This window comes from Lates calcarifer, linkage group LG5 (genome assembly GCF_001640805.2).
Source record: "Lates calcarifer isolate ASB-BC8 linkage group LG5, TLL_Latcal_v3, whole genome shotgun sequence".
Classification (NCBI taxonomy): Eukaryota; Metazoa; Chordata; class Actinopteri; family Centropomidae; genus Lates; species Lates calcarifer.
The window spans coordinates 4,954,183-4,982,119 of record NC_066837.1 but is presented as its reverse complement, the minus strand read 5'-3'; the positions used below and the strand labels follow the sequence as shown (position 1 = coordinate 4,982,119).

The 27,937-nt window shown below is 40.1% G+C and overlaps 4 protein-coding genes across 11 annotated transcripts; all 4 read left to right on the top strand.

The window, feature by feature from the left end:
- The first annotated feature begins 624 nt into the window (after positions 1 to 624).
- Positions 625 to 11,476, top strand: LOC108887221 (zinc finger protein 852). Of its 4 annotated transcripts, none has more exons than XM_051070429.1 (12): positions 625 to 823; positions 2,451 to 2,625; positions 2,732 to 3,222; positions 4,192 to 4,381; positions 4,787 to 4,839; positions 5,848 to 6,013; positions 6,111 to 6,203; positions 6,402 to 6,476; positions 6,581 to 6,667; positions 6,797 to 6,874; positions 8,537 to 8,779; positions 10,320 to 11,476. In XM_051070429.1, exons 1-12 carry the CDS (start codon positions 713 to 715, stop codon positions 11,102 to 11,104), a joined length of 2,547 nt encoding a protein of 848 aa, XP_050926386.1. In that variant the 5' UTR covers positions 625 to 712; the 3' UTR covers positions 11,105 to 11,476. The 4 variants fall into 4 exon arrangements, with proteins under 4 accessions (XP_050926386.1, XP_050926387.1, XP_018538031.2 ...); XM_051070430.1 differs by having other exon boundaries at positions 626 to 823; positions 2,451 to 2,612; positions 6,108 to 6,203; XM_018682515.2 differs by having other exon boundaries at positions 626 to 823; positions 6,108 to 6,203.
- A 2,737-nt stretch (positions 11,477 to 14,213) lies between these two features.
- On the top strand, positions 14,214 to 20,302 carry LOC127138994 (zinc finger protein 585A). 3 transcript variants are annotated; one of them, XM_051070427.1, is made up of 9 exons: positions 14,214 to 14,367; positions 14,450 to 14,854; positions 15,828 to 16,322; positions 16,792 to 17,505; positions 17,986 to 18,047; positions 18,135 to 18,287; positions 18,624 to 18,843; positions 18,976 to 19,248; positions 19,512 to 20,302. In XM_051070427.1, the coding sequence occupies exons 1-9, from the start codon at positions 14,214 to 14,216 to the stop codon at positions 20,132 to 20,134; spliced, it is 3,099 nt and encodes a 1,032-aa protein (XP_050926384.1). In that variant the 3' UTR covers positions 20,135 to 20,302. The 3 variants fall into 3 exon arrangements, with proteins under 3 accessions (XP_050926384.1, XP_050926383.1, XP_050926385.1); XM_051070426.1 differs by having other exon boundaries at positions 15,810 to 16,322; XM_051070428.1 differs by having other exon boundaries at positions 15,810 to 16,322; positions 18,976 to 19,320; positions 19,512 to 19,650.
- An 891-nt stretch (positions 20,303 to 21,193) lies between these two features.
- Positions 21,194 to 23,533, top strand: LOC108887208 (zinc finger protein 239). The gene is made up of 3 exons (XM_051070433.1): positions 21,194 to 21,966; positions 22,105 to 22,377; positions 22,690 to 23,533. Exons 1-3 carry the CDS (start codon positions 21,954 to 21,956, stop codon positions 23,310 to 23,312), a joined length of 909 nt encoding a protein of 302 aa, XP_050926390.1. The 5' UTR covers positions 21,194 to 21,953; the 3' UTR covers positions 23,313 to 23,533.
- A 705-nt stretch (positions 23,534 to 24,238) lies between these two features.
- On the top strand, positions 24,239 to 27,267 carry LOC127142450 (zinc finger protein 239). 3 transcript variants are annotated; one of them, XM_051070435.1, is made up of 3 exons: positions 24,239 to 25,447; positions 25,664 to 25,967; positions 26,397 to 26,536. In XM_051070435.1, the coding sequence occupies exons 1-3, from the start codon at positions 25,435 to 25,437 to the stop codon at positions 26,422 to 26,424; spliced, it is 345 nt and encodes a 114-aa protein (XP_050926392.1). In that variant the 5' UTR covers positions 24,239 to 25,434; the 3' UTR covers positions 26,425 to 26,536. The 3 variants fall into 3 exon arrangements, 2 of the variants coding, with proteins under 2 accessions (XP_050926392.1, XP_050926391.1); XM_051070434.1 differs by having other exon boundaries at positions 24,247 to 25,447; positions 25,664 to 25,936; positions 26,397 to 27,267; XR_007813206.1 differs by having other exon boundaries at positions 25,426 to 25,558; positions 25,664 to 25,936; positions 26,397 to 26,545.
- Positions 27,268 to 27,937: the final 670 nt, after the last annotated feature.

Genomic DNA, 27,937 nt, shown 5'->3' with positions numbered 1-27,937 from the left:
TAGGTTATTCTACTCATTTAATTAATCATCATTATTTAATCATTTATTATATTTTGATTTGTATTTGTTTTATTTGTTTTGATCTTTCAACTGTGCGTGTGCGTCTATTTATTTATTTATTTTATTTCATTTCTATTTCATTATTATTCTGTTTCATACATTTTACTTACTGCTTTTCAATTTATATTTATTTTATGTCATTTTTTGTCCCCTGCTCCTTTGTACATAATAGGTTTTTGTTTGTATTTATTTATCTTTACTCAGCTTGAGTTTCTTGTGTTTGCTGTGCATCTATGTGTACCTCCCCGGACGTTGTTATTGGTACTGTAAACACAAACATACTCTGTTAATAAAGCTGATTCTGTCACTTATCAACCAGGGGTGGAGGAAGTATTCAGATATTTTTCTTAAGAAAAAATAGCAATAGACACCACAGTGTTGACATAATTGCACAAATACGGATGTGTACATGTGTTCCTAATAAATTGCTCTATGGGTGTAAATGGCTTCCTGTTTCTATAATGTGGTAAATTAAAGTAGCGACCTAACGCTTACAGTGCACTGCAGTACTGTGCTTGTCCAGCAGGGGGCGGTGTGCGCCTTCCAGCTGGTGACCTGCCATCACTGCTGGAAAAAAAAGGGAAAAAAAAAAAATAGAAGAAGAAGTGGTGGCGCAACACAGTTAAGCTAACACAGACAGTAGGTGTAGTTCATGACAGCTGCCCCATCCATAATAACGCTACAACTTAGCTCCTTTTACTGTTCATCCTCGTTTTCTTATGACATCCTTCAAACCCGGCGGGAGCATCGCACTATGTTCGAGGTAACGTCGCTGCTATTCGGGCTATTATCACACCGTACAGCTGGCTGTCGTTGTCTGGGATTTTTTGGATGTAGCTTAACAGTTGGAGCTCGGTACATACAGTTAATTTACCTGCAGATAAGAAAAAGATGTGCCCTGTTAGTTGTCAGTCCACAGGCTTAAATGATTGTTAATTCGCTCGTACATTTAGCAACTGCTCTGTATAATAATGTCAGAATTGCTTGAAAGCTAGCTAGTTAGCTGGTGGCGTTTGTTATAAACTAACTGGCGTTGCATCCAGCAGCGTGTATAACTTCAATGATTTTGTCTGCTCCTGAAAATATGACACTCAATGTTAGCTAGCCTAACGAAACAGATAAGTTTGTTTGCCTGCAGCTCACTGTCATATTACTGCTTTCTGGCTTTTAAGACTGCTGTCACCATAAGATCAAATCATGTATTTTAAGGGTGCACAAAATTTCTTTTAAATGTGTGAATTTGGCATTTTATTTCATGAAGGTTATAATGTTTTACTGAGACTGTTTTAAAGAGGTGTTAATTCAGCTGAAGTTGAAGTTTTGTTGCTGTCTAACAATATTGCATTTATAGGGACAAGTGTTTCTATTATTTGTTTACCCCGTTAAAATCAATGAGGATAGACAGGGATTCTGTACATATGACACAAAAAATAAAAAGTCACATATATGTTGTTAATAGATAATTGTAGACCTTATTGTTTTAAAGTTCCCACTAGTTTTCCTTATTAAAATCAGGCTTTAAGACCAGTACAGTTTATTTATACCAGCTTTAATTAATAAACGATCTGCTTTAAATTTGTGACGCAACAAAAATAGCTACTTTGTATATCTAGCTGTTACATATATATATATGGTGTAAAATGAGGTAGTGAACCCCTGTGCACTGTAAACAAACATCTCAGATAATTACACAGTGAGCAATTGATAAGGTACACCCATAAAAGAGACAAGTGAGGCATCTCAACATCTATAGAATATGATAGAAACCCGGAGATTGAAAATACTGGATGGAATCAAAATGAGAAATATTTAGTAAAAAGAATTCATACAGGGAGCTGAAATACGACCCATTTGATTTGACTACTTTTTGATCGGTTGTTACAGTCTGTAGATCAAGATGCTGTTTTTTCATATTGTGAATGAATTGCCTCACTAAACTCTATGACCTAATATTGCTGTTTTTAATAAACGTAGTGCTGACAGCATGCCAGAGTTCACAACCTTCTTTTGCATTAATTCATTCTCCTACACATCTGTGTACCAGGTGTGCATAATACACAACACACAATATTGAATTAGGCTTTTAATGTGAGACTACAGGACTGACAATGTGAGTCACATTCTTGGATTAATATTTGAATGCAACCAAGTTGTAACAGTGGGATGTTGTCTCATTCTGCTGTCATTACTCAAATAGCCTGATTTTTCTTCTGTGCACATACAGAATTTACAGAGCATGTTTTCAGAATTATTTCTTCCAGATGAAACTTCCTTTCATTACTGCTGCTTTAGACTTGTAATGACCACACAGTTTAAAGGTTTGTGAGGTTTGTTGCTGTTTGCCTTGCAGACGCTGATTATTGAGCACAAGTGTCTTCATGTGTTAATAGGATCCTGAACTCCAAGATCCATTGTCACTGAGTCTAAATGAAAATTATGATGACCAGAATTTGCCGCATCACGATCCAAAAAAAGCACCAGCGAGTCCCGACTATAATTGTGAGACACCAGAGATTCGAGTAATCATCAAAGAGGAAGAGGACGGCTGGACTGTGAGTGAAAATTGTGAGTGGAAAATCTTAAATATCAGCATCAACTCACTAGACATACATCCCAGTTACTGTGTTGCGATGTTTCACGTAAATGCTTTGCCTTGTGCTGTTAAATACAGATGAGAGCCTCGGCTCAGAGGGAGAAAAAGAGGATACTTCTGCACATACCTGTTATCCCCACCTCAAAGCATGTGGGAAAGAGAGCTCCGTTTCATATGAAGTGAAGAGACAGCAGAGAGTTACATCGGTGGAGAAATGTTCGGAGGAGCCCGGTTGCCCCACTCTCTATGGCCAGAGCTCCTCTTCCAGAGAGGGGCGGCAGAGACACATGCTCGTTGACTGTGATGAGAAACCTAAGATTTCCTGTGTTTACGAGAAGGCGCCGGGAAATGTGACTGTGGATCAGTGCAATAATACAGGAGAGAAATCTCTCTCCTGCCCAGTGCGTGAGACGCCCACTGGTCACAAAAGGAACTTGAATTCCCATCAGACAGCACATGCTGAGGATGGATGTTATGCTCCAGACCAGAGTCTTGACGTAAAACAAAGCACATCTTTGCCAACAGAAGCAGAACTACATGAGACCAAAAGATCAGCACCTTGCCAAACAGTATGTAGACGTACTTTCTGTTTAATTTTGTTTTTATCTAATAGTGATTTCATATGGTCATTTAATGGACTCAAATTTAGATACTCTTTATTTTCTTGCCACCCATGTCTGTAAGTTTATTTGTCAGCAGCAAAAAAGTGCTTAACGGATTTGCACCAAACTTGGTGGAAATATGGAGCAAGAAACAAATGGACCCCATTAAATTTTGGTGTGGATCTGGTGAAGGGGGAAGATCCAGGAATTATTTTTCCTTAACATTGTGAACACCATTGTACATGATGTATAGATCTTGATGCAAAAAAATCACATGTATTTATGGTGTAGAGATCTGTGAGTTTGCATAACTTGGTGCAGATCCACAGGCAGACATGTAGGATTGTTTGACTGTGGAGGGAGTGCCATGTTTGTTTATTTTTAGCAAGGACTAGTCATGTTAACAGCTTAGCTTGTTCCTGGCATGTACAAGTGATTTAACATAATGTGACATTCATAAGTTTTCTTGTGCTTAAAATTTTCTTTTAGGTGTAGCCTGTAGCCTTAATCACTCCCTCTGTATGTCTCTCACTGTACAGCACTTCTCTTATGACACGCTGTTGAGAGCTGTAAAATTTTCTTTTTTCATGACTACTTCACATATGTAGATTTGTTTTGTCTGCTGATTTTAAACAACACCAGAAGCTCTGCATTGTAAAAGTATTTCCACAAACGTAGCTGAACAGGCAGCCTTACACGGCAGTTTTAGGGGCGTTGATTTCACTGATGATCACATGTCATGATCAGGCACCTTCTGATGAACAGGTTAGCATTTGTCAGGCTGAAGTGAGCGATTTAAGATAATTTGATTGAATCCAGCTAAAGGAGAGAAATGTCAAAATTGGGTGTCATGTCTTCTTGTCAAATTGATTTTGTGAGTAAAGACCCTACAGATGATCAAAATCAGTATCTTTTCGCATTGTGTTCTGTGTTTAGGATTCCCCTGAACGTAAGCCCTTGATGTCACATGGACTCAAGATGGCATCTGCACACCTAGAGGACCAAACCCTCCATTTGACTGTTAGATTGCAGGCGGGGGAGGAGGAGGAGGAGGAAGAGGAGGAGCAAGATGAAGAAATAGGCGGATTAATCAACTCCGATGGAGAAGTGGTTGAGTGGGATGCCAGTAAGTTATTCATAACAGCATGTTTACTTAATAGGACCGTACTTCTGCAAGCACTACATATTTATTTACTCAAGGGACCACTCTTTTTTCAGTTTCCCATGGGAGTTTTAGAGTTTGTCTGGTGAGGAATATTTTAAGTAATAGTTGGAAAAAAGGAGCTCTCTGGTAATTGGTATTCAAATGCACTCAAATGTTTCCAAAACAAGATTCTCTTAGAATTGTAAAAAATGTATGGTACAGAGTCTTCTGTTGTTTTCTCTCATCTTTCTGTCCATAGTGGATAGTCAAAAAACTAAACACAGTAAAATATACATTTTGTTTATTGTTACATTGACTTTATTCATCATGTAGATTGCAGCCTGTCAGGTACACTTGAACCTGAGCCAACTCTCTTGATTTTTACAGGAGACAGTCCTGACCAAGGCTCTGATTGCACAGGAAGTCCTCAGCCTAGCAAGGTAATTTGTCTTAAGACATCATTTATCGACTTTGCATTCCTGAGGATTAGATCAGGGCTATTGCTTCTCATAATTCTACTGCATATTACCTATAATACTATTCAACAGCACCACTGATCAGCCACAGCATTAAAACCACCTGTCCCCCTCATGCAGCAAAAATAGCTTTGACCTCTTGGGGCATGGACCTCCGGGGGTGTCCTGTGGTGTCTGGCACTGGGACACTGGCAGTGGATCCTGTGAGGGGTGCTTGACCTGCAACAATGTTTAGGGTTTAGGTGGGTGGTACGTGTCAAAGTAACATCCAGATGAATGCCAGGACCCAAGGTTTCCCAGCAGAACATTGTGTTGTAATGTTCTTTGCTTCACTAGTCAGTGGTTTTAATGTTGTGGCTGATCAGTGTGTAGCCTCTGGAATGATCACAGAGTTGAGTCAATAACCGCCCTGCAAAAGCTGGAAAAAAAATTGCAATGCAGCTTTTCCAGTTTGACAAATGGGTTAGCTAGAAATGACAATAGATAAACATGTGATGGAAAACAAAGCTTTAACGCCAACCAAAATCATGATCCACTTGTCAAGTGATCTGGCATATGTCCCCACAACCAGGATGTATGTTTTATTTTTAGTGCTTTGTTTACGGGTGGAGAGCAGATATCTAAATCTTGACATTATGACCATTATTATTATTAGTATTTGAACAGCACAGTGTAACTTCTGTTTTATGGAAGATTTTATCTGTAAAGTTAAACATCAAAATATAATTGTGAACCATAACTGGGTTACCAGAGGAGAGAAAGACTCACTCACTGCAGAGAATATAAACAGGCAAGATTACTAATTAACCGTTGCCAGTTTCAGTTGAGCACCACAGAATAGTTTGGATTACTCCCTATAACTGCCGTTAACAACTGCACTTATCTCTGCTTTGTTTGCAGGCTAAAGTACTGTTACCCAGGGAGGATTTTGTGGGTATATTTCTGATTAGTTTTTAATGATTATGATCACAGGGTGTCGCACTGTCCGAGTCTCAGCCGCAAAGCCAAAACCAGAGAGACAGCAGTAGTCCAACGCTCATCATGGAAGTTGTGTCTGTGGGAGAAGATGAAGAAAGGGAAGAAGGGGAGGAAAAAGAGAGAGTAGTAAAGATGACAACAGTTTCACCCTTGTACCATGGTAAACGGAAATCAAAAGAAAATAAAAACTGTTCAGGTTGTAAATAATAGTTATGTCACAGCTCTGAGGTTAACTTTTTTTCACGTGATGTTAGCAGGGAAGAGACACAGAGGAAAGAAGAAGGTTCCAGAAATAACAGTGGCATCACTGGATGTCTCAGAGGCAGAGAAGGAAGTTCCTGCAAATCCTGGTGAGAGCTATGATCAAGAGGTGACACTTAAATTCACAGTAATCCACACTGATAATATTGGTTTAAGTAGCACATGTAGAGGATTCGGACGAGTCAACAAGATTATGTGGATTGTTTTATTTTAAGGTGGTATTCTGACTTCAGCATAAATGTAACTGTGTTGTTTTACTGAAGTATTTTCTATGTTATGTCACAAAGTAAAGAGAAGGGGCAGAAGAAAGATTTCAGAAACTCCGCTGTTATCTGGAGAAGACTTGGAGGCAGAGCCTGGAAGTGAGTGTTCCTCTTGATTTTTGTGGAGATTGGATTCATGTTTATTCATCTGAAGTGATAATTTTGCGTATCATTATTTTGTTATGTTTTTTTTTCTCTCATAGTATCAAGGCGTACCCGAAGAAAGAGAAATCTCCCTGTCATAGTGGAATCAGAAGAAGTAAACTCAAAAAGTGTCCGCCGTGTCGCTGGTAAGACAAGTGGGGTTGGGTTTCATTTAGTTGACCCAGAATCTCTGGTTCTTAAAGATTCTTACTGAAGTGGTTCTACTTAACCCATGCTCATATGAGAGTTTAACATCAGTTTTTTTCTTTTAACAGCAAAGCGGCCTTATAGAAGAAGGAAAGATACCAAACCACCTGCTGAAGGAGAAGGAGAAAACACTGCTGTGTCAGCTGGTAAGAGCAGAGTTAAAGTCAAACACTACTGCTATGGCCGCCTGCAGCTAATAAACCTGCTGCAGTGATTTACATTTGATATGCTCTTGACAGGAACTATGAGGAACTGATGTTAACGTATACCAGCCAGATATTTTTGTCAGTAGACACACCTCAGATAGTCAGGTCACGGTATAAGAACAATTGTTGGACTTTTTCCAACATTATATAAATCATTCATCTAAACAAAGAAGACATATCATGCAGCGTCTTTGATGGTCACCTAAATACAGAGCAGCATTTCCAGTCCAACCTGTGTCAGCCATTGGGAGAAAAAAGAGCAGCAGCAGGTTCTTGAATGTTGTTTGTGCAAAGAAAAAATGGACCTTAGAAGTCAAAACAATTTTAATCTTTGTTTGTGTAAAAAAAAAAAAAACCTTCAAAATCATTTGGTGCCGCCTGCAGGTGGTCAAGTGTTAAATTCTCCACATCTGCAGATCTAAACTGTTGCTGTTATCATTTCCCTTTCCTTTCATGGCAAAGTTGGACATGTGTAGAGCTGATCTATGAGCAGATCAGTCAGCATTTTGCTCAACACGGAGGAGTGAGTCAGTTTCGTTCATTGATTGGAACATAAAAAGAAAATACTTCAGGTGTAGAACAGAGTTAGTTGGCAAGAGTTGAACCTGGTTAATGTGTAAGTCATTCATCTGCTCATTTATTAAGCATTAGATTGAAGGATGACTCTGGTATTTTTTAACCTGATCCTTATTTTGCCATGTTTTTAGATGTAAATGATTGATAGGGACAAAAATCTTTGAGAAGAATGGTGTACCCAGCAAAGCTGAACAGCTGCTGAAAAGTAAATAAACAGCGCAGTTGCCCGTGTCAAAGAAAGTCCACTAAAGTGCTTATTTTTGCCACTGACAGGCTCAGATTGTTATTCTAAGTGTCTGACAACAGTATGGATGGGATTCCTACAGAGATAGACCTCTGAATGAGTAATATCCTTTTTGTTTAACCAGAAACAGCCATTTTATCATTCTCTTCCAAGGCACCAGACTCCATTGACAAAAACAGTAATTTTACCTCTCAGAACACTGGGGCTGCTAATCCACTGCTGCCTCCATCGGTTAGTTTGTGTTATTGTGTGAAGAAGTGGTGGAAGAGGTTTTTAGATCCTTTACTTATGTAAAAGTACCACACAGTAACATAAATTAAACAAACTAACTGAGGCAGCGGTAGATTTGTGACTCCCATATTCTGCAAGGTAAAATCACTGTTTTTGTCAGTGGAGTCTGGTGGTTTTGAACAAAGTGATAAAATGGCTGTTTCTGGTTAAACAAAGAGAATTTCACTGAAGTAAATACGCCTGTCTCTGTAGAACTCATATCCATAATGTTGTCAGACACTCAAAACAACAATCTGAACCTGTCAGTGGCAAGAACAAGCACTTAAGTGGATGTATTGTGACGTGGACGCTGTTTGTTTACATTGCAACAGCTGTTCGCGGTTTCTGGGTGCACTGCTCTCGCTCAATAATGGACTGATTCCAAATATTTACATCCCTATCAATTGTTTACGTTCCAAAAACATGGGAAAATGAGGCCCAGGTTAAAAAATACCAGAGTTATCCTTCAACAGCCTAACTTTGTAATTTCATATTCTTTTTCATCCACATAGGGAAGAAGCGCTCTGGCAGAAAGATGATTCGTGTACCAACAGAAATACCTCCTGAGCTCCTGAAGAAGCCCAAAGAGAAGATCGAGTACCATTGCTCAGTGTGTGGCAAAGAATTTCCTCATGCCTATAAACTAGAGAGGCATGAGCTGATCCACACAGGAGAGAAACCTTACTGCTGCTCCATCTGTGGTCGAGGTTTTAACCAGAAGGGAAATCTCAAAACGCACTACAAAGTCCATTTAGGTGAGAGCTATCACCAGACACCTGGATAATAGTTAACCATTTGGCTCAAACCTTTGTCAGTGAGCCAGGGGTTTTTTGTGGGAGGGAGTCAAATGGGTGCATTCAAACAGGGGTCACTGATGTTAGACACATAATATTAGACATACAGGTAGTTCATTTACAGATAACACCAAACAAATGAGTGTTTGTAGGAAATCACATGGATAAAAATTACAGAAGAAATTACACCTCTGTTTGACCAGGTTTGTGCAGTATTTTATCAGTATTTTGCTCACAATTCATGGGTATCAATAGAGCAAGACATACAAATTTCAAATTATATTAAGTGGTGACTGCCATGTAGTCATCCACATTTGGTAATAATGACAAACTGTTGGTAAGTCACATCTGACAATTAAATCTGAAGACATCTTAAAAGGAAGTTTTTTCTCACCACTGCAAAGTGCTTGCTCGTGGAGGGAATTGTTGGGACTAATTTTATAGGGTATGGTATAACCCTGCTCAATATGAACAGTGCCCTGAGATCATTTCTGTCATGATTCAACACTTTATGAATAAAATTGACTTGATATCATATAACTGGATCATTTTGAAGCTCTCAGTCGCCACTTTAACTTCTGAGTGAACATAAGTTGATGTGGACTGGCAAGACAAGCCTATGCTCAGCCCTGAATGTTCAGAGATCCTGGTTAAGGTGATGAAAATAATGATGAAATGTGCTAAAGTACAACTATTGTATTCAGACTATTGTTTACTATCTGCTAGCTTTGACTGTTGGTCAGCACTCGGCTGCTATCTAGCTACAACATACAGGACGGCAAAAGGACTTGCACAATCAGTCAGTACTAGATTGTTTATTAACTGACTGACCATCACTGTGTTGGTTTTTTTCAACAGCAAATCCTTGCTAATTTCTAAATATCAAAGCACTGCAGAATTTCAAATACGCCATCTGTGGCCCAACAAATGACAGTGATTGGAAATGCATGTTTACTTTTAAGGCAACAGTCAACAATTCTTTATGTAGTTTGACTAACTCACTCATGAAATAAATGTTGAGTCATCAGTTAACCTAACCTGCCTGTCTTTGGACCATGTGAGTCCCTGGAGGAAAGAGCATGTAAACTCGATATAGAAAAGCCCTGGCTGAACTGGGGTTTGAACCCTGAACCTTCCCACCCTGAGGTGAAAGCACTAACCACTGCACCACTGTGCCACCTGATGTAACTTCACATATCTAAAATTTTCCTAATAATCTGAGGGACAAATGGGCACAGGAAGGTTGTTGTGAATGGACTTTTTATATTTTAACAGGGTCGATGTTGCACTGGCTTGCTCTCTCAAATTGTACTTATTCCATGTATTCATGTAATGTAAATGTCTGTAAAAATATAGATACAAAATACATCACAAAAGATTTAATGTTTTATGGCTCAGTTTCAGATTCAAACCCTTCATTTGAAATGTAAAAACTAAGGTTGTTATTCCTGAAGATGACAAAGACTAACACACAGTATGTCTCTTCTTTATCTCTGTGAAGGTCGTAAGGGTGTTGCAGACTTTGACGATGAGGTGAATCCCATAGCGTCTGAACTCTCCGAATACTTGAAGTCTCTGCCAGGGGAGTCCAGGATCAGATCGTCCCTCCGTTGCCTGGAATGTGGAAAAGACTGTGAGAGTCAGTCTGCTTTACAAGCACATCACATTACTACACACACACCGACAGCTGCTAAATCGGACACAGTGGAGCACAGCACATCACAGCTTCTCTTCTGCCGTCGCTGTGGCATTCAGTTCAGTGAAAAAGAAAAGTTGGAAGAACACATGAAAACCCATATCAAGGAGAAGCCCTACTCGTGTCCCGACTGCGGCAAGAAGTTCATCAACGAGAGCTACATACAAATCCACCAGCGCATTCACACTGGGGAGAGACCGTTCCTTTGCTCCCAGTGCGGCAGAGGTTTCCACACGGCTTCGTCTCTCAAGCTTCATGAGATGCAGCACTCCGGAGAAAGGCCGTTCGCGTGTTCCATCTGTGGGAAGACATTTCGGATAAACTCGTACCTAACAGCACATTACCAGACCCACATTAAAGACAGGCCTTTCATTTGTAGCGTCTGTGGGAAAGGCTACTCTAGAGCTGAGGAACTGAAGGTGCACCACAGGCTCCACACCGGAGAGAGACCCTACGAGTGCGGAGAGTGCGGGAAGAGCTTCATTTACCGCCAGGGTCTGCGGCAGCATCAGCGCACACATGCTGGAAGACGCATCGGGCCAACCAGACAGCTCGGTAGGCCAAAGCAACAGGCCAGGCTGGACATCTAACAGTTGCTCTAATGATGCATTTTTTGTCGTTAACTGTGTGTTGGAAAATATTGCAGTAAAATGCGCTTCTCTCGTGTTCTTCTTCCTTCCATTCCTCCCACCTAAAGCATAGACAATTCCTGTGTCTTAAAATATGCGCTACAGAGTCGGTGTGGACTGCCAAGAATCATTTGGAAGCTTACTGTGTTGTCTTTCCTGTATTCATGTTTTGTACTCATGTTTTTATGTTTACTCCAGTAGCCCATCTGTACAATTTGAGTGCCTTTGTATCCTGCATGCCAAATACTAATACTCAATGTTTAAAAAATTATGCACAATATCCTTGTTATTTTAAAATCCATGTTGATGGAATACAGAAATTTTTCAGAAACATGTCTGGATTTTTTTTCTACATTTGAAATAATGTATCTTTACATTATGAAATTTTGATGGTATTTTGGGAGAGTGGTCACACTAGAGGAAAAGTCTTAGACACCTTAAATATCTACAACATATTTCATGGCAATCCATCCAGCAGTTGTTGAGATGTTTTACTCTGAACCACAAATGTTACGCTCATTGTGGCTCTAGAGGAAAAGTTAGGGGATCACCAAAGTCATCAGGATTCATCCCGAAAGGACCATGAACCTTTGTACAAAACTTAATGGTAATCCATCTAATAGGTGTGGAGATAGTTCAGTCCCTAACCCATCCACCAAAGTGGTGGATGAATGTCTCGCAGGCTCACATTGCTATCAATACAGCCACATGGCAAATGTGCCTGAAAAGGACCAGTTGAAGGTGATAAAATATCTCTATGAAATGATATTAATGAACAATAAATAAATAAATAAATAAAATAGTGCAGAAAAAGTGCAGAAAGATCCATCCCCATCACATCTGTGATTTTCAACCATCTTCTCCTATCTTGTATAACCAGCTGTTTGACAAGGACATTTTTGTTCTTGAATCTGGCAACCCTGAACCGAGGAGAGGTTGGTGAATTGGAAGAAATTGGGTAGACTCACATGATATTACACCCTATTGTACAGTAGGTGGCGGTGTGCACCTTAAAATTGTTTACGATCCACCAGCTCACCGAGAGGAGAAGAACAGGTGCTGCGTTCCAGACACGTCGGAAAGTTACAAATTACAATCTCCAACACATGAATGGGTCGTGGGAGCAGGGGAAACAGTTGAAACAACGTGTTCATGTGTTCCTTATGAAGGCAACAGCACGCTGTGAAATTGTTACCCGGGGATCCTTATTGTTAATCGTGTGAAAGTGGGTTTTTCAAGTCCCCACCTAGAAGATTCCGAGTTTACCGTCGTCTTGAACGCAGCACGATGCTAACTGTTAGAAGAGACGATATTGCACTGTAACCACAGCTTGTTTACTGTACAAAGACATAAATGACCTTCCTACACATGCACTGCGGTGATGCTGATACTCGGGGAAGTGAGTTAAAGCTAACGTCGTGATTTTTATCCAACACGAATGAGAATGAGTTTTATAAATTTGCCCACAGAGGTTGAGTTAGTGCAACATGCTAGCTAGCCGTTAGCCAGCTGTCCAATAGCAAAGAGTGAGTGTTTTCGTAGCAGCATGCCAACTTCTTTACCTGACAGTAACTCAGCAGAGCAGAGAAGAGACTGCGTTGTTAGGTTGTCTGGTTTACAGTTGCAGCTCAACGCAGGTTTTGTCATTAAAACCAATAAAAACACAATCGTAGAGACAATTTTAATTTGAACAGCACGATGACATGATGCAGTTTACATTCACACTGCAAGTGATAAATATTTACATTACATTACGTGCTCATGCTTAGAGCTTAATGAGCATAATCACATATGTTTATGCACCATGTTATTTTATAATATTGTACTGTAACATGGTACTCCAGTAGAAGATGTGTGGAGATCTTTGCTTTAGAAAAACACCAGTCAGTGGCAGAGACAAGCACTTTAGCGGATCTACTTTGACATGGACAATTGCCACTGTGGGAGCCAGGCAACTTTCATAGGCTAGAAGATTAAAATCTCTTTAAGTTTTTGCATGTGCCCAAGTTTATTATGATGTTTATTTGTGATCAGACAGTGTGTATCTAAATTACGCCCCTGATAGTTTGTGGAATTGTAGGCAATAAGAAAGAAACTGTATAATTTATTTATTTTCCTTTACTATTATAATCAGCCTACATTGTTTTTGTAGCCACCTCAGGTCACACTGCAGCAGTTGCTCATAGTGGCTTGGTGCATCGTTCTTGCTCAAAACTGCATTGATTCCAAAGATTTTTGTCCCTATCAATCATTTACCCCTAAAAACATGGGAAAAAGTTCAGGCCCAGGTTCAAAAAATGCCAGAGTTATCCTTTAACATTTCAATGGCTAATCATTGATGATTTTAAGTTGTACATTACCTGAAGGTGACACCTGAAGAGATGCAGCACATCCTGTCTTTTTGGGAAGCTGGAACCGAAGAATGTGTTTCACAGCTTTTACTTGAAAAACAACCCTGCCCTACTCTCCAGACGTTAAGCTTGGTTCTAATACTTAAAACTATATTATCACTATGTAACAAAAGCAGAGACACAAAGGAAATTCAAAGGAATTCTATCAGTCTGAATATGCCTTTGGTTTGTTTCAAGTCTAGATTCTCTTTTACAGTTTCATACAGTGTTTACTCTCTCTTAGGAATTGTCCTGTGAATGCCCTGGCCAAGCTGTCCCCTGTCAATGTGGAACCACATCTGATCAATCATTTACCCAAGTCCTCTGCATGGAGATCAGAGCATAACCAAGGCTAAATGTGACATAGTTTCACTGCAGATGAAGAGAATAGAGCAACTTCTGAGGTTGTAGATGAGACTGCAGGAGGATTCACACTCGGTTCTGGCAACAACAATAATCGCACTGCTGCAGAGAAACCTGAACAACCCCAGGAGATCCACAAAGACGGAAAGCATTTTAGTTGAATTTGTAAAGACAAAATGTAAAACTCAAAGTCATCTGTGCCAACACACTACGAGACACCACAGAGGAGTCAAGCCTTCCAAATGTATCTACTTTTGGAAGTGGTTTACCTTTTTTGAAACACTAATGAGAAGCCTTTCTTCTGCCCTGTGTGTGGTATGAATGTTCTTCTGATGAGACATGTTAAGTCTCATATGAAAATGCACACTAAAAAGACTGCTGCCATGACGAAGGTGCAAGAGGAAGAAAAGACAGCCTGCGTTTTGATCAACTCAGGGGGAGAGGAGTTAGAATGGGATCCTGCTAACTCTGGTAAGTGGAAATAGTTCTGCTTTTTGAGCTAATAACTTGTCATTTCTTTCTAAAAACCAAATGTATCCATGTTTTACTGTAGGAGACATTTCTGATGTGCACCACACTGATGATCAGCAGCAGGATAGACGTGTGGACCAATCTTGCTGCTGCCAAATGTGTGGTGAGAAATTCCTGAACAGCAGAGCTCTGCAGCGACACCTGAGGACTCACCATGGAAACAAACCTCACAAATGTTCACAGTGTGAGAAAAGTTTTAATTTCATGAACAGGCTGAAGAGACACTTTCTAACCCATACCAAAGAGAAACCCTTTACTTGCCCAGTGTGTAACAAAAGATTCTCTCGGAAGGACCAATTGAAGGAGCACCTCCGTATACACAGATGGTCAGCTGAAGGCAAGGAAGGTGCAGTAGCTCTGGAGGGAGTGGAGACTGCCCGAGCTCCCATCAGCTCAGACACGTCACCTCTGGAGAGGAGTTCTGCTGGTGAGTTGATTCAGTTGTAGGAAAAACAAGATGATGTCTCAGTACCTGAAAGCCTGAAGGTGAAAAAAAGCTCTCACACCAAGAGAAGTATTTTATTATAGTATTATAGATCTGTTAAAGTAATAGTTAAAAGTGCTTCTGATTTTAAAGCAACTTATTTTTATGCCTATGCGCTGGCAACAGCTGGAGGCATTATGTTTTTGGGTTGGCTACCCGTCTGTCCCATTCTCATGAACATTGATTAGACTGGTGGTCAAAGGTCATGTTCACTGTTACCTCACAAAACGTGTTTTTGTCCTTGTGAACACAATATTTCAGGAGCACCTCAAAGAAATCCCTTAAAAATCAGCACACATTCATTTGAACTCAAGGATGAATTGATTAAGATTTGCTGGTCAAAGGTCAAGGCTGCTGTGACCCCACAAAACACTCAAGAATTTGCATGTTAATTAACTGAAACTGGACTGGTGATTGGTGTAGGCGTACAACTGTGAGGCGGTAAATCTAGTGTCACTTCCCACCTCTGGTATAGAGCCATACTTGTTTTATTCACTTACGAGATTTGTTTCTGAACCTCGGTGCAGTAGAGGTCAGTGTAATTTAGTTTATGCTGCTCAAAGCTGTAAAAAATATTATTTATTTGAAAAACAAACCCAGGAGCAGGTTACTTTTACCATAAGACAATATGCTGGTGATTTGGGAAAAGTCAGTGACCTTGCTGTGAGCAGTGTTTATAGAGGCAGATGCCGAGATTAATGTTTTTAAATGTAATTTCTCAATGTTGTCAGCATCAGAAATAATATCTGTTGTGTTGGAATAGAGGCAGAAACCATAGAAGTAGAAATCTCAGCAAATAAAAGCAAAAAATGAGAAGACTACTATGTCCAACATTAAAATAAAAGAGACAGCATATCAATACTTCAGTTTATGTCTTATTGATTTGTGCATCTACCAGTTTCTTTGCTCCACACAGGTAATGCTCCTGATGTTTCATTACCCTGTGATGTGCACACGGCCACGCCAAGCACCCCTAGAACTAACCATTCTGTGAACACGACACCCAGGAAATGTCTAATGAAACCTAAGGCTGTGGAGCTCTTCAGCTGCACAGAGTGCAGCAAGGAGTTCCAGAGCGCATACGCCAGAGATCGTCACCTGAGACAGAAGCATGGCAAACACCAGATTCACAAGTGCTGCGACTGTGGACAGACATTTAAAGCCAACCGAAACTTGAGGGTTCACCGGAGGATACACCACCCGGGTCCTGCGGCGGCTGTGGATTGCGAAGAGGAGCGCAGAGCTCCAAAGATGTTTATTTGTCCAGCATGTAGGAAGCAGTTCCCTACGAGTGCCTCACTAAAACGACACGTCATTATTCACACAGGGAACAAACCATACAAGTGCCCTTTGTGTGGGAGAGGTTTCACACAGATTGGAAACCTCAAAACACACCAAAAGGTTCACAAAGGTGAGAACACAGAGCTCGACATTATTTGTCTTATTCATGTCTGTTTACGACAAAAAAAGACAAAGTGAGGTAGATATCTACAAAGCACATAAGCACACAGTGGTCATTTGGCAAATATAAATCTCCTTTAGCTCTGTTTTTGGTCTCCGCTAACTCCTGAAAAAACTCTGTATCCACTATGTTCACAAGCTAGATTGGGGGTGTTTATCTGAGCTTTTTGGGCTGAAAATCGCTACTTTATGAGACCTTGACCTTCTGTAAACATGACAAGACGGTCAAGAGTGACCCAAAACAGCAAAGTTGTGAGCTGTAAAACCATAACAGTAAGTGAGTGGAGTGATAACTGTGTGGGTTCATCATCACAAGCGACTGCCTGCACATTACACATGGTAATTTGTTCCATTGTCTATATATAAGTATCGATAATTGCAACTTTAAGGGTATATTAGCTTATCTTTTTTTCCAACAGGGAAATTCACCAGCATGTCAGCATCAGAGAAGGGTTCCCCTCAGACTGAAGAGGCTCAGTCATCACTGGAAATCTGCTTCTGTCATTTGTGTTGGACACAATTTTCAGATAAACAAGTATTAGAAGAGCACTTGAAGCAAGCCCATGAATCAAAGAAACCATTTTCCTGTGCACAGTGTGGCAAGAGATTCATGTATATGCAGAAATTAAAAGAACATGAAGTCGGGCATGAGGGCCTGAAGCCCTACCAGTGTTCCCAGTGTGATAAAGGTTTCCAGAGCTCAAAGGGACTAGAGAACCACATGCGAGATCACACAGGAGAGAAACCATTCGCATGCATTAAATGTGGAAAAAGATTCAAGCAAGAATCTACTCTGAGAGCACACTACGTGACTCACTCTGGAGAGAGGCCTCATCTGTGCTCCATCTGTGGTAAATGTTACGCCAGGGCTGAAGAGCTTAAAGTTCACCTCAGAGTTCATACAGGAGAGAAGCCGTACCAGTGCGACAAGTGTGGGAAGAGTTTCTACTACAGGCAAGGCTTCAACAACCATAAAAAAACTCATAGTGCCAAACCCATAGGACCAACCAGGCAGCTCGGCAGACCCAGACTGCTGGGGAGTCCCAGGAAGTCAGACAGGCGCAAGAAGATCTCACAAAGCGCTCCGCCTGATTCAGATGGAGAGGACCTGACCTGGGAGCCTCCTGACCTCGGTAGGTGTGTGGATTAACTGACTTGCTTTTCTAAACCAGAGCCTGTGTAGGATAACCACGTAACCTGATTCTAAAGAGATGTTTTATCTTTAAAGGAGCCGTTTGTAAGTGTTGCTAATGCTGCATAGCCACCGTTAGTATTAACAGCTGTTTACTTACTAGTCCAGGAGAAACATTGCAAGTTCAGCATCAAACTTCATTCCTTAAATTTGCCAAGAGCTGTCTCCAGTGGTGGAAAGCAACGCCATTGTTGACTCTTGTGTTGCTTCTATTTCTATCACTTCTTTTCTTCCACTGAGGTTAGCATGCTAATATGCTAGCATGATATGTGTGGATTTATGTCAGCTGAAGTAATAACACAAGTGATGAAATATTTCAAAAGTCACAGACTCTTTGAGGTAGTCACTAAAATATTAATATGTGCTGTGTAACCTAACTAGTGGCTATAATATGACAAATATTAATCATTTGTTGATACAGGAAACAGGTCTCCTCATCAGCTCGGGAACCAAGAAAATCATCCTGCAGAGAACCACAACCAGGTCTGAGAAACTGAATCCTGTATTTGTTAAAATTAACTTCCTGTCTGTTGATGGACGTCACATTCATCATTGCTTTATGTTTTTCAGACATCCAGGTGGAATTATTGTCATAATACAGCAGTTGGTTTGTGGGACCAAAACCCAGATACGTCTGCCTGGAGAGCAGCAGAGGGTCAAGATACGTACTGTAGTCCAACAGGAGGGAGCGTCGCCTTCAGGGCCCACCTCAGAGGCGCGGCGGTAAGAGATGCCGGATCACAATAACTACAATAATCACTTGAATCTTTCTCATTATGTATCAGTTGCTTAATAAATCTAAATAGTTTTTATAGTATCAGTCTTTTCAAACAGATTGCAGACTTGTTTTTTATGAGGTGGGATGCTGTCATCATTATAAGTTATGTGCCTTTGAAATTGACTGAAGAAAATGAATATGGGTAATACAGTAATTTCCTCTGTAATCATTGTGAGTGTTGAAGAAAGATGTGATAACTGCATTGAACTTTTTACAGTGTTTGGTTTGAAATGAAATGTAACGCAGAGACATGATGATAATTGAATACCTCATGATCACAGGAGCAGGAGCACTTTGAGGAGAGCTGTCCAGCAGGACAGCCCTCCTGGCCCTCTGGGACTTCCTCTGTACCAGCACCTTCAGAGCTGAGTCTCAGCTCACATCACTCACATAACAGTACATCAAAGAAAATACATTTGAGCAAGAGGACTGGAGAGGTGAAAGAACATGAAGAACAGACACCTGCAACACAGGGCCAGGATCACAGCCCAGCAGCTAAAGGTGAGACAGGCTGAAATGAGAATGATATTAAATTTGATGTTAATAGTTTATTCAACAGGGACTATGCACGGTACATTCACTGCACTCATGGCTTTGCCATATTTACACAAGCCTGTGATTTCATTTCTTCAGGAGAAACTCCAATAAGGCCAGAACCTGTAGATGAGCAAAGCTCCCATGAACAGCCGCAGGAAAAGCTGCCTGCGGAGCCTAAACAATACCAGGAGCCACGCAGACCCAAGAAGAAGTACGACTGTCCGGCCTGTGGAAGAGTTTTTGCCCACAATACTGCTCTGCAGCGACACCTTGTGATCCACTCAGGAAAAAGACCGTTTAAGTGCTTCATATGTGGACGAGGTTTCACCCAGAGCGGAAACCTCAAAACACACATGAAAGTTCACAAAGGTCAGAAACAACAAGGAGCTGTTGTCCTAGTGACACCTGCCTGCTCCACCGTCTGACAACAGAAACAAACATGTAATAATGTATAATAATGTATTAAAATACTGTATATGAGAGCACAGAGTAGAAAAGAGCTAAACAGATAAAGGGTGGTCCAGCCATATACTAGTTTTTGACCTAATCTTGTTTTAAATGCTGGTGTGACTGTGCCTTAACAGTGCAGAACTGTCCGACAATGACTATACATGTGTTTGTTTTTCTCACAGGAGAGCTGCCAAATTGGACGTTAGTTAAAGAGACGACGACTCCTGAAGAATCTTCTGTTGCAGTTCATGTATGTGGGGATTGTGGAATGGACTTCCCTCAGAAACAACAGCTGGAAGAACACAGAGAGACTCACAAAAAGCCTTACGAGTGTCCTGACTGTGCCAAGACTTTCAAAAATGAATATTACTTTAAATTACATAAGCGCATTCACACTGGAGATTCACCTTTCCTCTGCTCAGAGTGTGGAAAGAGCTGCGTTACAGCAGATGCACTTAAAAAACACCAGTTGAGACACACTGGAGAGAAGAACTTTTACTGTGATCAGTGTGGGAGGTCGTTTTCACAATCCTCCATCCTCAACGTCCACCTCAAAACTCACACAGGAGAGCGGCCTCATCTCTGCTCTATCTGTGGTAAAAGCTACTCCAAAGCATGTGACCTGAAAGTTCACATGAGAGTTCACACTGGAGAGAAACCGTATACTTGTGAGAAATGTGGCAAGTGCTTCTATTACTCTCAAGGTTATCGAACGCATCTTAAGATTCACGACAAGAAGCCAAAACTACCATCAAAACCTCGGGGGAGACCAAAACAGGAGCTGTTAGTGGTAAATAAACAATAATGTCATATGGAAAATGTATGGCAGGAATCATATGTGATAGAAAAGTATATGGTGTACACTCTGCTCTATTGTTACTTGTATTGGACTTCTGTGGGTTTTTTCCCCACTTTTGTCTTAATTGCTTTTATGTTGTACATTCAAAAATAAAACAAGTAACTAACATCAGAACCTACAACTAGAAAGTAAGGATTACATTTTACAACTCATAACGTTATTTTGGCTTGTGCTTATTAAAACTTTTATACGGTAATTTCCGTTGCTATCAGTAGAAATCATACACAGCCATGGCTTTACTTCTAAACTTAATCCAATTTTCCCATTTTCTGTTAAACTCATCTTCCTTCACTCAGAGAATAAGTCATTTTCTCCATCACAAATCCTGTACTATATCTAACCATTGTCCACATCTGGGCAGGTCTGTTTCAGGCCAGCTTCTTGTAATAGCCTCCCTCCCAGCTGTGAGAAGAATTTTGACCAAGTAATTATCTTCCTTCAGCACTTCTTTACCAGGTATAAAATGGATAATATCTCAGACTGGTTTTGGGTGACACCAGAAGATATGTGTATGATTGGCTACAATGTTGCCAGCTTGCTTGTCGTCTTAGGGATATATGTCTCAATCTCTTTCCATTAAAGCTGTCTTCACACCAGTTCACTAACGGCCTGACCTGGGTTATATAGAAATATGTCCTAAAAATCGGAGTATAGTGTATCAGACTCTGGCTTTCTTTTTCAAGTTGTGGGAGAAAGCCTAACTCCAAGAAAAGGCCTGTTCTATATGGGTCAATTTACACATTCTAGTTCTAATATTTTGTTAGTCTCTCTCAGTCATCTAGCATAGAAGGCTGTATGAAATTATGCTCACCTATATACTGTAATATCTGATATTCTTTAAACCTGGATTGTGACAGACACACTTGTCTATGAATGTGTGCATATCCATTCGACTACGTAATATTAACGTTCAGTATCCGAACCTTACGTAGTCCACACTCCATTCCAGTTGGTGGCGGTAATGCAACAGTTCGTTGTTTGTCAACCGCCACTGAACGTCACAAGAAGAAGAACGTTACGTAGCGGAACTCGGGGTCATTTCCGTTGGAGCGAAATCATGGCTGACAGAATTCTACCTGCTTGCTTTTTATAAATCTGCTTTTAAAGTCGTCACATTTAGGTTGCCCTGCGTGTAGCGACCGCGAACAGCATTCATGACAGATATGTGAACATAATTTCTCATGTTTTCTTTAAAATGGCGGAGAATTTCTTTTTCTTGTTTTAAATGTCTCAGTTATTAGCACGGTAAGCATACAGAGAATACACGAAGAGTTAATACCAGGGAATCAGAACACTGACAGGGAAGGGCGTAAGGGTGAGTAAAAAGACAAACTATACATTATCACAGGAAGGAGACAATTCAGAAAGTACAACGTCAAAACCAAATGGACGATTTAAACAGAAACTGACGAAGAATTTAGTGCGATATCTCCTTCCACGGCCACTGACATCATTTGTTACAACTTTTGGACCAGGAGTTTTGTGGAGCAGGGAACCGGCACCGGACTGTTTTCGGTGGAAAACAAATGTATGGAACCGGCTCTAGAATAGGCCCCTATACCGCGTCGGTGGAAAAGGGCTGCTAGTGAACGGTGTATGGAATTGGACACCTTCCTATTTCAGGACACTTTTAGCGCTGCTCTTTCCTTTATGTTGTATTACCACGAAGCCAAAGGACAGCATTCATTCTTCGAATTGGATTTTCTTTTGCCATGGCTTTTTGAGAACCATCACCTTAACACTGTTCTGGAGAAAGTCGACAACGATGGATCTCGAAGGTGAGCTGGGGTTTGACTTCTGGGCCAGGAATCTGTGTGCTGGTTGTATCTGTAGATCTGTCATTTCGGGGATTAGCATTTAATTTATAAGCAGCAGCATATTTACACTAGCTTGTGATTTTTTTTTTTCTTCCCCAGGAGAAACTGAAATAAAGCAAGAACCTGAGGATGAACAATGCTTCGATGAACAATCTCAGGAAAAACCCTCAGTAGAGCCAAAACAATACCAGGAGCCACGCAGACCCAAGAAGAAACATGCTTGTCCAACCTGTGGAAGAGTTTTCTCTCTCAGAACCTGTCTGCAGCGACACCTTGTGATCCACTCAGGAAAAAGACCATTTAAGTGCTTCATATGTGGACGAGGATTCACTCAGAGCGGAAACCTCAAAACACACATGAAAGTTCACAAAGGTCAGAAACAACAAGGAGCTGTTGTCCTAGTGACACCTTTTTTCTTTTTTATACACAGCCTTGTGGTCATGTGTCTTTCAGTAAAATCTTCTAAGCTTTACCTTAATAATACCTGTAGCTTAATTGTTCTTCCCAGTTGAATAAAGATAAATCATGTAGATCAAATCATGTTTACACTACAGTATTTTATGTTCAAAAGTGTTGTTTTGACTTCTGTGTAGAAATTATTGACTAATATTTTTTAAATTTTCATATGCTATGCCCTAAACTGTCCAACAATAACAGCTATAAATGTGTCTGTTTTTCAAACAGGAGAGTTACCAAAATGGACATTAGTTAAAGAGGCGGCGACTCCTGAAAAACCTCCTGTGACATTTCATGTATGTGGGGATTGTGGAATGGACTTTCCCCAGAGACAACAGCTGGAAGAACACAAAGAGACTCACAAAAAGCCTTACGAGTGTCCTGACTGTGCCAAGACTTTCAAAAATGAATATTATTTCAAATTACATAAGCGCATTCACACTGGAGATTCACCTTTCCTCTGCTCAGAGTGTGGAAAGAGCTGCGTTACAGCAGATGCACTTAAAAAACACCTGTTGAGACACACTGGAGAGAGGAATTTCCATTGTGATCAGTGTGGGAGGTCGTTTACACAATCCACTCACCTTGACGTGCACCTCAAAACTCACACAGGAGAGCGGCCTTATCTCTGCCCAGTCTGTGGTAAAAGTTACTCTAGAGCATATACTCTGAAAGTTCACATGAGAGTTCACACTGGAGAGAAACCATATACTTGTGAGAAATGTGGCAAGGGCTTCTATTACTCTCCAGGTTATCAAGCACATCTGACTGTTCACAACAAGAAGCCAAAACTACCAACAAAACCTCGGGGGAGACCAAAACAGGAGCTGTTAGTGGTAAATAAACAATAATGTCATTTGGAAAATGTATGGCAGGAATCATGATCGAAAAGTATATGGTGTACAGTCTGCTCTATTGTTACTTGTATTGAGCTTATTGTTTTTATGTGGTACATTCAAAAATAAAACAAGTAACCAACATCAGAACCTACAACTCCAAACAGGGGGTTACATTTTACAATTCAGAATGTTATTTTGGCTACTGTTTGCTTATTAAAGCTCTTATGCAGTAATTTCCATTGTCAGTAGAAATCATACACTGCCATGTCTTTATTTCTAAACTTAAACTCTTAGAGAATAAATAATTTATTGCTTCTTGTAATAGCCTCCCTACCAGCTGTGAGTAGAATTTTGATCAAGTAATTATCTTCCTTCAGCACTTCTTTAGTTATATTTACTTGGTATGAAATGGAACACGTCCTGAAAATGTATATCCTAATAACTCAGACTCCAGCTTTATTCCCTCCCCAAATAAATCTAGATACTAACTTATCCATTTTTTTTCTATTTCGGTTGTTTTGGTAGCATCTCACTGGCAAAGATTCAAATTTTTCATTTTCACCGCATTTATTTCTTTGCTGAAATCCACTGGGTAAGTGGACCATCCTTCTATATCCTTTCCTATGTTTTGGTTGATGTGATTATAATTGGCCCCATTTCTCTTGTGATAAATGGGTTTCTTGTAACCAAAAAAAAGTTGTGTATCTTCTTTCAGTTTTGTCATTACTTTGGTGCTTTTTACATTTAAAATCATCAGCTTAAATACTTGATATCGCATCACACTTAATGGGATTGATTTCACTGTGTCCCCTCAATTCAAAACCAGAATAACAACAGTGAACTGGAACATTTTAAATATTTTACCAAGTAAAACCATAGAGAAAGAAAGTTTTATTAATCATCTAGCATAGGAGGTGGTATCAAATCCACATCAGTTACACTCATTTACAGCCTGTAATACTTGATCATATTCTTTGAACTTTGGTTGTGGCAGATAGACAATAACGGAACGTTACGTAGACCACACGCCATACCAGTTGGTGGCGGTAATGCACCAATTCCTTGTTTGACAGCCGCCAATTAACGTCACAAGAAGACGAAAGTTACGTAACGGAAGTTGGAATCACATCCGTTCGAAAGAAATCATGGCTGATCGAACGCAACTACGTACTGCTTGCTTTTTATAAATTTACTTTTAAAGTCATTACATCTTGCGTTTGAAGGTTGCCTGCGTGTAGCGACCGCGAACAGCATTCATATCAGATATGTAGACATAATCGCGCATGTTTTCTCAAAATAGCGGATAATTTCTAATTGTTTCCCTCTATTTTAAATTGTATCAATAAAGAGAATGGTAAACATACAGGAAATACATGAGTAGGAATTGCTAGGGGATCAGAACACCGACAGAAATAATAGATCAGCTCACAAAAACGTTGTACACAGTACAATGCAAGGCTTTTATCGCTTTTTTTTTTTTTTTTTTTTTTTTTTTTTTTTTAGATTATAGGATAGATGCTCTGTGTTGTTTTATTTCGTTCTCAAAATTTGAAAAGGGTTGTTTATGATTGGAAACTCAAATTTATGAACACGATATTTTGCAAGTATTCAAATCAAATTGCTGATATTTGCTTTGGTAGAGGGGCGAGTAAAACAAAACCAAATAATACATTATCATAAGAAAGGTAAACTTAAAAAACAGTGTATTTGGAAATAAATGTACAGACATCTTGCGAAAAAATACAAGATGATATACAAACAGATGATATAAATAGAATCTGGCGGATAATTTTTTACGGTTGCTCCTCGCCCCTCCCACAGTCAGTGACGTCATACGTCACAACTTTTGGTCCAGGAATTCTATGGAGCAGTGCACCGGCACCGGACTGTTTTCGGTGGAAATGCGTGGAACCGGTTGTAGAGAGGGCACCGGTACCGCGTCGGTGGAAGACGGCTGTCGGTGAACGGTGTCTGGAACCGGATACCTTCCTTTTTTCGGACTTTTTCCACGTTCTTGTTTGCTTTACGTTGTTGTATTACCACGTGGACCAAAGACAACATTGGTTCTCCGAACCTTTTGCCATGGCTTTTTGAGAACCATCGCCTTAAACTGTACTAGAGAAAGCTGACAACGATGGATTTCGGAGGTGAGCTGTGGTTCGGCCTCTGCGCCAGGGATCTGTGGGCTGGTTGTATCTGTAGATCTGTCATTTAGGGGATTAAAATGTAACCTATGAGCAGTTTCTCCACAAACTGAGGTACTGATACACCGTTGAATATAAAAATAAGTATTAATAGATTTATCCCATCAGACTCGTTACCTTGCCATACTTATCCCCGCTTGTGATTTTTCTCTTCTTCAGTACAAACTGAAATAAAGCAAGAGCCTGAGGATCAGCAACGCTTCCATGAACAGCTTCAGGAAAAGTCTTCAGTGGAGCCAAAACGATACCAGGAGCAACGAAGACCCAAGAAGAAGTACGACTGTCCGACCTGTGGAAGAGTTTTCGCTCACAACCACCATCTGCAGCGACACCTTGTGATCCACTCAGGAAAAAGACCGTTTAAGTGCTTCATATGTGGACGAGGATTCACCCAGAGCGGAAACCTCAAAACACACATGAAAGTTCACAAAGGTCAGAAACAACAAGGAGTTTTTACCTGCGGGTGGGTGTGTGTGTATATACCACAGGCATGTGTTACCGAATGTACAGCTTGCTCTAACTAGAACTAAATAGGGCAATAAGCAGTTTACCACCTAGATCTACAAGCAGTCACCAAGCTTTAAGATCCACATATTTCTCAATTGTTGGACCACTTTCTGGTGTAACCTGACTTTAAGGGCATAGTATATACAAATTCAAAAATATTAATCAGTAGCAGTGTAATGATTCTGAAACCTAGACAGAAACATCCACAGTCTCCAGACACAACTGCGATACAACCTCTAAGATCCTCTCTATTTTCTTTGTACTATGCCTTTTACTCCACCCTGACATTTTATTCCATATGTTTATTTTAAATGCTGGTGTGACTGTGCCTTAACAGTGCAGAACTGTCCGACAATGACTATACATGTGTTTGTTTTTCTCACAGGAGAGCTGCCAAATTGGACGTTAGTTAAAGAGACGACTCCTCCTAAGGAATCTTCTGTTGCAGTTCATGTATGTGGGGATTGTGGAATGGACTTCCCTCAGAAACAACAGCTGGAAGAACACAGAGAGACTCACAAAAAGCCTTACGAGTGTCCTGACTGTGCCAAGACTTTCAAAAACGAATATTATTTTAAATTACATAAGCGCATTCACACTGGAGATTCACTTTTCCACTGTTCAGAGTGTGGAAAGAGCTTCGTCACCGCAGAATCACTTAAAAAACACCAGTTGAGACACACTGGAGAGAAGAACTTTCACTGTGATCAGTGTGGGAGGTCGTTTTCACAATCCTCCCACCTCGACGGGCACCTTAAGACTCACACAGGAGAGCGGCCTCATCTCTGCTCTATCTGTGGTAAAAGCTACTCCAGAGCATATACTCTGAAAGTTCACATGAGAGTTCACACTGGAGAGAAACCGTATACTTGTGAGAAATGTGGCAAGTGCTTCTATTACTCTCAAGGTTATCAAGCACATCTGACCGTTCACAACAAGAAGCCAAAACTACCAACAAAACCTCTGGGGAGACCAAAACAGCAGCTGTTAGTGGTAAATAAACATTAATGTGATCTGGGAAATTTATAGTAATCTGAACAGACATACAAACTAACTACATTTACTACACTTTACCCATTTATTACTATGTGAAGTTAAATAAATATCTTTCAAATAACTGCAGTGATTGGCCAAGGAATATTGTAATAGTCATGTGATAGTACGGCATACAGAATTATTACAGTCTGTTCTAATGTTACTTGTATTGGACCATAGCATTGAAGAAAATAAATCATAATATTGTGAGTCATTGTTAATGATTTTCTGTGTGTTTCTCTTTTTGATTCACTTGATCGTGACTGTGGGCCAGACTTGATTTCATCTAATAATTTGACTCCACAGATCACAACATCCTGTATTTTAAAATATATTTCACATGCAACATTGCCTAATATGTTTGTTTGTTTTTTGTATCTTAATACATAATTATAATATTCCTTATGCATTGGATTATTATGACCATGTAGCAGGACCATAATATCAGTGTTACCAGTGTCATTGTAGGGACTGTATTTTATTAACTGAAGTATTGGTTCCTAAAGTTTTTGTGTCATATCTTTTGAAGCTGCCCCCAAAAAGTGTGTTTTTAGCATAATATATTAAGGTTAATAATATATTAATATATTAAGTTTTATAGAAATATTTAGACCTGCCTGTTTCCTTTTCCTGCCTATTGATGCCTTTGTTAACATCAAAATGCTTTTAGAAGACTTTTTGACTTGTTATAGCTGGAAAAACACAGGTGGATGTAATAACATTAACTGTGGTTCTGTTCCTGTACTTCCTGCAATAAGAGATAATAATGTTCTTATTCACACCTGTGTTTAACACCTTAGAGTTACTACTGTGAAAAGGTATTGTCTCACACCACATTTTTTTTCCTGATGTGCACCTCCTGCCTCTCGTCAGGAGCCAGACATTGTCTTT